Source organism: Struthio camelus, chromosome 2 (genome assembly GCF_040807025.1).
Source record: "Struthio camelus isolate bStrCam1 chromosome 2, bStrCam1.hap1, whole genome shotgun sequence".
Taxonomy (NCBI): Eukaryota; Metazoa; Chordata; class Aves; order Struthioniformes; family Struthionidae; genus Struthio; species Struthio camelus.
This window is the reverse complement of record NC_090943.1, coordinates 33,048,677-33,060,887: the sequence shown is the minus strand read 5'-3', so window position 1 is coordinate 33,060,887 and position 12,211 is coordinate 33,048,677. Positions and strand designations below refer to the sequence as shown.

The 12,211-nt window shown below is 36.5% G+C and overlaps 1 protein-coding gene across 8 annotated transcripts in view; it reads left to right on the top strand.

Annotated features, from left to right (window-relative positions):
* DGKB (diacylglycerol kinase beta) overlaps positions 1 to 12,211 on the top strand; it is a 424,901-nt gene that overhangs the window by 215,299 nt on the left and 197,391 nt on the right. For all 8 annotated transcript variants that reach the window (XM_068935000.1, XM_068935003.1, XM_068934999.1 and 5 more), the window contains one exon: positions 3,418 to 3,578. In XM_068935000.1, coding sequence (XP_068791101.1) covers positions 3,418 to 3,578 — 161 coding nt within the window. The remainder of the gene's footprint in view (positions 1 to 3,417; positions 3,579 to 12,211) is intronic.

Here is a 12,211-nt window from a genome sequence, read left to right as displayed (position 1 = left end):
TCTTTTAGCCTTTTTGAAGATGGGTTCAGCATTTGTCTTTTTCTGGTCATCAGGGACATTTCCCAATCTTCACACCATTTCAAAGATGATAGCCTTGCAAAGACATTGTCCAGGTCTCTCAGAATGCTCAGTTGTAGCCCATCTGGTCCCATGGACTTGTATAGATGGAGTTCTGAAAAGTAATCTCTGTCTCAAACCTCATCTGCAGAAGATTCTTCTCCTGGAACCCTGCCACTCAGCATGGAAGCTTGGGAATCATTGCTGATGAGGAGTGAGGCAAAGGCGGCATTGAGCACCTCAGTCTTATCTGTGTCGACTGTGACTAATTCACCTCCCCCATGTCCCTCCCAGCTCTCTTTTCTTTGTTCTGCTCCCTACTACTAACTTGTAGTCAGGCAATTCTTTTTCGTGGATGACTTCTCTAGATCATTTCTCCCTCTTGTTGATGAGAGGGATGAAAACATCTAAAGAACTTGATGTGTCTTGTATTCAAGAAATAAAGCAAAAGTGCAATGTAAAGCAAAAGTATTCAGTGGGGCTGAGGTCTGTAAACAAACTGGGTCTCTCAAGAAAGAGTTCTCTAAGAACAGAGCACAGTGTTTTAATATCAACAGCAATATCATTTAGTGTCAGTAATAGAAAATATATTCCAAACAAAATTTTGTTAGGCTGTAAAGAGACCTGTCAGTTCATTGTCAGACAGCATGTAATAATTTTGCTTCTACAAAAGATAACATGACTTGAGCTCCATTTCATTTTGTGGGATTCCATTAATAAGTAAAATCAAGCACTGCTCCTTTGAGATAAATCATTGTACTAATTTTTTCTGCTAGTAAGCCTAAGACTAAAATATTGTGTGAAATTGGTAAAATAAAGAATCAGCTTCTGGCATCCTTTTTCAGGATTCAATTTCAAATAATATTCTCTTCAGAAACTCAAAATGAAGTCCTAATACCTGCCTAGATGTCTTGATCAAATGTCTCTGATGATCAAATGTCTTTTCCATCAGTATGGAAAGTTAGTGATCAGCATACTTAATGATGGTTCTTGACGGTTTTTCGCAGTAGGTCTGCATATCTTTAAATTGTTCCTTCACAGGTCAAAATTATCTGAGTTCTCCAGAGTATGAAATTCCCCTGTCTTTGCTCAAGTTTTAGGTGCATTTGCCTCTCAGCATTAAATCATTTTTTTCCTGCAGTATGCATACCTCCCTTTTTCTAAATGCATTTCCTCATGGAGAAAGTTTATCAGATATCGGCTCTCAGGCACTTGCCAGCTATGCTGCAGTATCTGTAAGACATGCATGAAGAGTTCCCATGAATTTACTGATTATGAGAATACCTCTGTGATCGTCTACCATTCTGTCTGTTGGCTAATTTCTGTAATCCCTGATCTTGGTCCTACCTTTTTTTGCCTTCTGTATAGGTGAACTATGAGCCTTATTTACCTGTAAACTGAATTCTTCCTTTTCCTTTGGGAAAGCACTACACTTCAGCAAGTTAAAAACCAAAACAACAGCAAAATGCCTAGTCCTATTACAACAAACTTGCAACACAATTATGCTCTTGTTTGGATCAGCTCTGTTCATCTGAATCTGAAAAACTGAGTCACAGTTTTCTCTTCTATGATCCTACTAGCTTTTAGCTAAAATTTTAGCTAGAAACTAAATTTTTACTCATCTATTTTTTTTCAAGCCAGATTAATTGTACTTGCTTGTTTCATCTTCCCATGCTGAGAAGGTCTAAGTAATTACAGTGGAAGTTTGCAGAGACGTTAAAGTCATGCTGTGTGTTTCTTTTCTCTGTCACTGTGGCATAGGTTCCTCAATGAGGTGAAACAAATAAAGCTCATCAAGTTCACCTCTGCCCATTTGTTCAAACTTTCTGCAAGAGAAGATGGGAATGAACAACAATGGACAGTTACTACTTTTAATTATATTTCTCAAGATCTGTTCTTCCATTCACCCATTTACTTCTGTTTTGAGTTATTCCATCTGAACTGAAAGTTACCAGTTTGAAAATTAGCTAATGAAACAGTGGAAAGAATGGAAAGAGATGATATGGAAGTATTCTGGCTTTCACTATTCTTTGCCTACTTCCCTTCTGGTAGACAATGCCATAACACAGATTTTCTATAACTTTGATAGGATGGGAGAACAGATGGGGGCTTCAGGAAACTAGATTACTGGTGAGTGGTCTCAGGGATGCAGAAAAATAGAATTGTGCACGTTGTTGGTATGTGGTGGCTGGCAGTAACTAACAAATACAAATATATTATACAGCAATAAAGAAGTACATCAGCAATGCGTTTGTCCAGGAAGGTGCTGAATGTCTTCATTTTCTTCTTTTGCACATGCTGAATTATGGTTGAACCAGTAGCTATGAAAAGAACTCCTGATATTAGTTCTAGTTTTTCCTTATACCAGAAATACACCTTCTGCTTGCTCAAGATGAGGCTTTAATTTGTTAAAATTGCTAATGACCCAGGTAGTATATATTACTTGAATGGGAACAGTTATTTCTGATTTGAAGAAGGAATGAATCCACAGATCTCAGCTACCTATTACAGAGCTATTTTGTCTGAATAGCATATAGAGCTGATAATATTCCTCAGTAAAATTCCTTTTTATATGTGTATGTGCATACACGTACTTTGGCTTGTTTATACTGAAATGGTTGTAAGCAAGAGTTTTCTATCCAGTTTAGTACAGTGCAGTATATTACAGTAGGTAATTACATTTAAGTAGTCCAGTGAACTACCTAAAGACTTTTGCAGTTCTTGGCAAGAATGAGTAAGATACAGAGCAGGGTGAGGTTCATGAAGAGGTAGTTAAAATATGTAAAAACATGGCTATTCTGCTAACTAGGCATCTTTTCAGTCATGAACGAATTTCAAATTTTGTATTTGTTTTGCTAGACCATGTTGAAAACATTGACAAAAAACAGTAAATAGCTTTCACTCTATTGTCAGACTTTCATTAGGCACAAATCCAAGCTTCTGTGTGTCTTTTTGCATAAAATTTGAAATTAAAGATATTAAATATTAAGATTCATTTTATATCAAGAATTTTATACAAAGTATAACTTCAAGTCTTTGGATAACTGCTATAATCATTTTGAAAACTCAAAGGAATGACAAATCTATTAGGAGATCAAATTATTTTCTCCAGTGTCAGTATAAATCCAATGCCCAGTGAAATCTGTAGAGTTACTCTAAGTTTACAGTGCAGAAGTCAGCTCTGTATTTATATTCCTTTAATGATAGATGCTGGAAAATCGCCAGTACTTGAAAACACAGTCCTACTTTTCAGGTTTTATATGCATGGTTTTCATTTTCCCAGTCCCTGAGAAAGAGAGAGAAAACCGAATACAACTTTTATCATGTTTGGTCAAAATCAACATCTTCACCTTTTGCTAGGTTATGAAGGTGAGAATTTGATGAAGATCTTAAAAGACATTGAGAACAGCACAGAAATTTTGCTGGACAGGTGGAAATTTGAAGTAATACCCAATGATAAAGATGAGAAAGGAGACCCAGTGCCTTACAACATCATCAATAACTACTTCTCAATTGGCGTGGTAAGACTTATGCTTATCCTTAAGTGATTTTTTTTCTGTTTTGAATAAGTATTTATTTACATTGCAAGTCTTAGTGAAGAATGGTTGGCTACAGATCATCTGTAATGTTATTTTGTTAGTGAAATGAATACATAGGTGACTGACAGCAATTTGCATACATTTACTTACATTCAAACCATAATTACTTTTCAGGCTCTTCTACCTTCCCACGTATAAAGAAGATATCTGTGTTGTTCCTAATAGTTTATGAGCAGCCATAGCACTAAATTTAGACTGTCATTTATAAAGTTCCTAAAAAAAAAAGAAAAATAGTCACTTAAATAAGAACTCTAAATAACCTCTGTTAGTAATTCATGTATTCAGAACTGTTTAAAAGAACAGTGGCATTTTTTCTTTCTTCCGAGCAGTTTTAAGTAATAAAATGAAAAATACCCTAAGTATCTTCTTGGTTCTGTCCATAGATAGATATTCACAACTAGAGTGAATAAAGAGGATACAGGGTTTAAGAAGCTTTTCAGCTCTTAGGAACTGCGTTTCTAGCTTGTGCTTCTCCATGATTTTCCATAATTTCATCTGCTATCCACACTGCATATATGAGAGGAATCAGGGGTTGTCCAGTATGCCTCTCCTTTTACTATGGATACACTTTCAAACACAGCCAGAAGGGGACCATAATGAGGTCCAAATTTAACAGATTGAATAGTTCACAAATTGGATTTATAACTTGGACACAACTGCAGTCTAATTAACATGGGAATGTACCCTCAAATAGCTAGCGCTGGCTGTTCTAAAAGAAACTTGCTCCACCTACCTTCTACATTCCAAGAATCTGTATATTATATATCTAATTCGGCAATCCAGTGTTTCAAATTGCTGTAAAAAGTGTTTTAATAGAAAGTACCACATGCTGTAAATCCAAGGAAATTGAGGCTCTGTTAATTCTGCTGCAGCCTTAACAAGGTTCTGCCACAACTTTAGATGGTTGTAGATATTCTTGATGAAACTTTTATGTAATATTGTTTGTAATTCTATAATTTTGATATAATGTGAATAAGCAGCATGCAGAGATAGCCTAGTCCTTATAAATGTAGTTTGGCTTCCTCTACTGTGTAGTCCTAAATATTCAAAAAAAAAGGTCTTCCCGAGGTTAAGATATTCAAGAAATTGAGAAATTCTGTTTTCTTTTTGCTTGTGTTACCAGATTTATTAGCCTACGTTGTTCAAAACAAGTGCAGAGAATAACTAGATGCAATAGAAATTACAGAAATTAGGATATGAAAGTATATAAATGTATATAAATGCAAAATATATGCACCAAAGCTAGTGCAAATCAAGTTCGTAAAGAGTCCATAAATAGGAAACAGAGTGCAAAGGAAAACCTTTGGTTATAGGAAAAATATCATGATAATGGAAATGCCATGCACAGGGAGACATATTCTTTGACTTTGTCAAAAGAGAATATTGATGCTAAAGCTCACAGACAGAGAAAGAAAATATATTACACTGAGGAAGTAAGCAAAAGGTGAGAGGGATGAGGGATGAGATTTTACACTTGTATATTAATACAGTGCAATTTAAACAGTTTATAAAATGTAGAGTAGCACCACATGTAAAGGCACAGCACAGAAGCAGGAAATTGAATGCCAAATAGATAGTGGGACATCTGTGAATGTGCTAGGCTTCAAAGAATTCTTTAGCATTATTCAAGAGAAGAAAACAGAATTGCATTCAAGAAAAGTTGAATTGAAATTACACCGTGGCAAGATCATAATACTATTAAGGACACTGTAATTTACTTGCAGAATACCCAAGGCTAACATTTCAGGTTCTACAGGCAACCAGAAGAGTCTATTTTCAGTTAAAGCATACGAATTCATGAATTTAATCACACTAAACTTGTGATTTTTTCACAGAATAGAAATGTGAGCAGCACAAAATGATGCCAACAATGGACAATATAATAAGTTGCATGCAGCTTCTGAAATTGTTAAGATAATATTTTTGACAAGTAAGATCTCTTGCCAGGTTCATTACACACAGTAATGTACAAAATGCCTGTCTCAGTTTCACTGAATTAAGTAATGAGGCAAAGCAAATGGAAAAATTCAGAAATTGGAATTTAGACTTGTAAAAATTATGTAATTCACATATTAGGTAACATTCGCTGTAACTCCTGAAAAGCAAGAGAAAATGTTTATTTATATCTATGCAAATAGACGGTTTAAAGTACTGAAAATGGGTTATAAAGTGGCCAGAACTGAAGTAAACCTGTTTTCACAAAATCAGAATTGTTTTCAATACTTGGTGCCTAATGCAAACTTTGGCAAGCACTACTGAACGTGAAAGCCAAGCAAATGGTACTTGAAGAACCTCAGAAAGTCACCTATCCGTTCCTGTCCCTAAGGTAGTGTCAGTGACACCTGCCTCATCATTCCTGACAGATATTTATCTAGTTTATCTCTAGAAATCCCCAATAAAGGAAATTACTTTATTTGTCTGAAAAGGCCTTCTATATTATTTTGTTGTCCTTACTCTCAAATTTTTTTCATATCTAATCCAAATTGTCTTGCGGTCTAATCCTAGAACATCTTGTACTGTACAAAGTGAATAAGATAAACAATTTATTCTATTCTCCTGTTAAAATACCTATTGTCTACTAGAAGGTCTATCAGATCTTGCCTCTGTCTTGTGTCCCGTAGCCTGCCTAACCCCAATTTCTTCAACCTTTTCTCACAGATTATGTTTTTAGATATCTGATATGTGTTGCTTTTATGTGTATTTAGTTAAAAACATAAGAATTCAATCCAGTTACTGCCTGTGATCCATATCTCTCTGGAACTGTAGCGCTCCCAATTACACACGGTGCATTTAATGTCTTAGCAGCACTAAGTAGAGAAGAGTAATTAATTTCTATGTCTTGCAGATGATACCTTTTTTTACAAAAAATTATGTGAAATTTGCCTTCTTAACATTAGCATCATTTTTTGTTCCTATTTGACTTGTGATCCATTGTTAATTCCATATATTTTTTTGAAAAACCTCTACTCTGTATTTCATGTGCGTTTTGCATAGCTAATTATTCCTACCTACATGTAGAACCTTACACTTATTGAGTTACATCCTCTTTTAATTTTTATACTTTTTACGAAGCACTGTGAGTACTAATGGTATCCTACAAAACACTTCACATTACTTTGTAGATTCATGCCGAATAATAAGCACAGTCTCTATTGTATTATGAATAGAACCTGCTATATGGATTTTAAAACAGTATGGCAGAAACTGCATTTGACAACAAGCATAGTATCTGCCTAAAAAGGCCAAAGGAATAAAACTAAATAAAAACTAGATAAAATAGTGATTGACATGGGACTCTTTCTAGCTTAGGATCATAATTCAGGTTGGAAGGGATCACAGGAGGTTGCTGTTCCAAGCTCCTGCTCCAAGCGGGATCAGCTGTGAAAGCAGAGCACATTGCTCAGGGCTTTATCCATTTGGGTCTCGAAAACCTCCAAGCATGGAGACTGCACAACATCTCTGGGCAAACTGTTCCAGTGCTTGACTGTCCTCATGGGTGAAGAAGTTTCTCCTTACATCCAGTGTGTCTCTCTCTTGTTTCAATGCTACACTCTTTGTCTGTCATTGTGCCACAACGGACCATTGTGAAGAGGCTGACTGTGTGTTCTTAATAACTTCTTCAATGACCTTGGCAGGCTACTATTAGATCCCCCTGAACCTGATCATCCAGCCAATCTTTTTTACCCATCTATTTTCCATCAATTCAGACAATTTCAGCCCAGGCCTGGGCCATCAGTCCCTGCCCTGGTGACACTGTTGCAGTGCCTGTCTTGAGCTGTAGCCATGCCTGTCTCCAGCTCCACCATGGTACTGGTCTTGCCCAGCCATGGGCCTGATCCCGACCCATGGGTGAACTGCTCGGCCCAGGCTCAGCCCAGCCCCGTCACCAAGGCCCTGCCCAGCCATTGTGAGGGTGTGTCTGACCCTGATTAACCTTGCTGGACCTGTCACAGATCGCAAAACCCATGAGCTGATGTCCAGGCCTGGCCTCAGCCTCTTCCCCACATAGGTGCCTAATGCCCAGATCTGGGTCTGCCCCAGCTTGCCCGACTTGCTTGCTGGGGCTGTGGGATGAGTGATGACCCTCATGGCAGCATGACATGGCGAATCCAGGCTGACTGTTCCCAGTCGCTATATTCCCCACGTGCCCAGAAATGTGTTCCGGGAGTACTTCCTTCCTCAAAGATATGTCTTCAGCCAAAGAGGCTAAAGCACCACCAAACTCTGAAGACACTAAATAAGTAAGGATCTGCCAAATTTGTAACATAATGACCAACATTTCTTTCAAGCCTTTGAAATACGTGTTCTATATCATATGTGACTATGAAAATGAGGCCTGGTTATTTTTAATTCAGTATGATGAGCATCCCAAACAGTAAGGTCTTGATAGTCAAATAACTCAAGCTTCAGTGCAAATGGACAAAAATGTTATTACACAACATGACATCAGTGAGGGGGAACCAACAGCAGACCTCTGTCAGCCATTGCTTTAATATAAGGTTTGCCACCTTCAGCAAAACAGTGATGCACTCAATTGAGAAGGAATGCTTTACAATAGTTTGAATATGTGAAAAATTTGATTAGTATGTTCAGGACAATAAAAAGCATTTTTCTACAGCAATCTCAGAACTCTGAGATATGTACTATACAGTATATAAGTACAGGAAAATGAACAAGAAAAATTGAGATTTGGTAAATGACTGAGTATATGAGATGTTCAACCTGATGGAAGCACAGAGCACAGAAAAGCCATACAAAGCATCAACCAAGCTATGTGTCAGTTTCCAAGCATGAGCTAGAAAACATCTAAGAACAAAGTAGAATAAGATAAAGATTTTCAGGTTCTCACATCCATCATTCTGTCAGGATGGCAAGATACCAGGAGAGAAGTCCCATCTGCTTCCCAATAATACTGGAATCACTGAAACAAGCTAAATATCCAAGAAGAACATGTATAAAAGCAATCAAATAATTTTTGCACAGAGAAAAAAAATCAGTAATATAGTAGGACCATCTGAAAATAGAAGCTTGCCTTGGAAAGTCACAGATGCTGTGAGCTGGCCAAATATAACCAGTAATATTAGGGGACAGATAAGCAGGCATGATACAGACAGGAACCATCAGGCCAACTATCAGAAAGAGACTACTGAAATATGAATATTACTGTCCAATTTCTGGAGAAAAGAAGAAATAATCCTTTTCCCCATGAACTGCACCGCCTACCTTGATAGTTAGACATTCATGCGCTAGATTGATGTTATCAGGTGACTATCAAACACAGACTTCAATTATATTTTTGTTTGTATGGTATCACAAACCCAGTATTCAGTCCAGTGGGCTTGCAATGAATTTTTGTAGTTGACCCAGGAATGTAAATTCAATCATATCACATTATTTAGCAAACTTGCTGAGAGTATAAAAAAATATCCTTGAAGTGAGTATGTGTGTGTGTGTGTGTGTGTGTGTGTGTGTGGACATAGCTTCTGATATATGACGTTCAGCTTATGATAGTAATTGCCATGGTTAGCCTTTTTCTCCCTGAACGAAACAATGTAACTTTTGCTATTTCCTTTGAGGACTCAAGCTGCTTAGTATTAATGGTGAGTGAACGTGCATACTTGGACAGTGAAGCATACATACAAATAGTCTGAACTAAGGGAAAAACTGTTCACTGATACAATACTAAAAGAATAGGAGATTCACTCATACTCTTTTTGTAATCTTTTTGTAATGTTTTTTGTGACTCAGTTATTTTTGGATCAGTCAGTAAAAGTTCCTGGACAAGTGGCCAGAACGTCCTAATTTTTGAAGTCGAGGTGTACTAGCAGCACTGTAACTGGTACACATTCATTGGAAAAATGAAGATCAGAGAAATAAGACAAAAATTATAATTGAATTGTGTGATATTTCACAATGACCAGTTCTAGTTCCTAATGATAGGTGTTCCTGATAACGTTCTTGGTTGGAGCAAACAGCTCAAGGCCACATGAAAGGCACAGCTGAGTAACGTGCATCACTCTGCAACGGACAATTTTGCTATAATCTGATTTTTTATGCTTGTTATGTAAACAGCTTGAAAATCTAAATGTTTTAATTATACTAATATGACGGGTCTCCAAAGGACTAATAATAATGTGTACACTGAACAATTCATCTGTCTCCTGTTGACTTCGTTTATAGTAACTTATGTCCCTATGTGTTACTTTCCATTTTCTGGGTAATAATGCTGAAAGAACTTATGCATAGATATGCAATCCTGTTAAGACAAGAGTCATAAAGTAGATTTTCCAGAATCAAACATAATTTTGAGCTTACTGTTCTTCCACCGAAATAGTTTAGTTTACCCTTTATGGAACCAAACTAGGTGAACATGAGTCAGTACTGAAAACCTGTTACCATGAAGATTTTCTTCCTATATTTTCTTTCTTTCTTATTTTTTTTTTTTTTACCTTTTAAACCAATCATAAATTTATCTGTTGTTAATAGGAAATAAACTATTAACATCTCTCTTTAACTATAATTTAAATTGTTAAAACCACGTAGGGTATTACAGAGCATATGCTACTCAGCCTCTTGCAGCTCTGTAATTAGAGTGCTGGCACATAATAAACTAAACTTGCAAACATCTGCATTGTCTTTTAGTACAAGTTTATACAGAAAGAAACATCACTGAGATTGATTTGGAGACAAATTGTAGTAGCTGAAGTGTGGCATAGTCTGGCTTTCCCTATGTAAAAACAGTAAAGATACCATTCTACAATGATGGCAGTTCTCATTGATGTTATTGCAGTATTCAAGGTTTAGGAGTAAACCAAATGCTGTAGTAATAATAGGTATTTACAGATGGCAGCTAAGAGAGATTATTTTAGCAGTCACTGTATATTCTTGTGTTTAATTATAAATGTTCTGTATAAATGACTAGTTGTGGGACTTACTGATTTCCATCTCAGTTTTGTTCCTGCTGGGCCAGATTGCAACTGAATTTTCATCCAGATTCCATCTGAATTTTGAACTAACTCTTCTCTTACTTTTGATCAGGTTATGTAGCTGTTTTATGTGTAAAGAATATATGGAGTCCCTCTACTTATACTTGTGAAGGTTGCCTAAAGGTTAGGCCAAAAGGACTGCAAAAGGACTTCTGTCTCCTAGGAAAATAGCAGTAGTACCTTGGAGGCTTACTTGCTTTGTAGATCCCAGTTTACTTCTCCCTTGACTAGGCTGATCAGCTGTATGCATATGTTATTTTAAGCTTACTTGGAATCTCTACTGTTGGGGCTCTTCTGCATATGTTCTTTGAAGAGTCCTTGTTGACAGAATCATGCTCCTTTGAAAGTTTAAGGCTGTAGCTGATCTTACTCAGATTTTTTCATTTTCACAAGATACGTAATGTGTGGAAAACATGTCTGATCTCTCTACTCACCAAGACAGCTGAAACTTTAAATGCATGTGCAAACACATACAGAAAAACATGTTGGAGAAACAAAAAGGAGTGTAACACTCTAGGACAATAATTAAGACAGTTACCTGGAAGAGAACTGTGATATCCAGATTCCTGTTCCATCTGTTGTTTTTGTCCATTTGATTAACATGTACATGGCAATTCAGAAACTGCCACTGGTTGAATATGACTTCTTTTCTAACATCAACGGATACAGACTTTTAATGCCAAAACAGAACTCATGCAAGTAGAATATCTCAGCCTTCCGTTCAGTTTTTACAACGTGTAGAACATATTGATTTCATAGCAACATGGTAACGTTCTGATTTGGATGACCTACAACAATGTTTTTTGCAAGTGTGTATAGTTAAGGCAATGAAGATTGTTGAATGTGCCTGGAAAAATTGTCTAAGTTCTTTAAGAAACAAATGAGTATTATATGCTGTTTTTAAAAAAAAGCAGTTGTCAAACAGAGGGGAGACCTCTTTCATCCTAGTGCTACTATATTCAGTATGTGTTTTCTGCAGAATTGTCAGAAAGTAGCAAAGGTCCATGACAAAGACAAGTGTACTTTTATGACACCTGATATATTACTGTCCAAGTGCACTATCAAATAGATATTTACATGGTCATGATTTAATATCCTTCAGCCTTAACTAGTCACTAAGAGCCTCTTATTCTGCCAGTGGGAAAAAATATGTCTGCTTAATTCTTATAATCATAAATTTGAACTTGTTATGGGTCTGCTTCCCCATCACTATACTCTAAGTCATCGACTTCCACTTCCATTGCATCTCCCTAATTCTCTTTTGTGGAACTGGAAGAAAAACCTTACCAAAAATAATTTGTTACTGTTGGTTTATTTCTTAAAAGAACATTTCATTAGCATCAGTAGAAGCTTTGGCTATGAGAATTTTTACTCACAAGTGTCAGAGTCTAAGTAGACTTGTTCCTCTAGCTGATAATGTGGTCCCACAATCTTCAATTTCATCTACCTTATTTCGGAGTATCCTGATTTCTACAAACAATTGCTTTATTATCGTGTATTATTTATAAAAGGGAATGATTTCTGGGTTTGTAGTAACTGTATATTTTGAAGTGCCAAAGCCTCACAGCA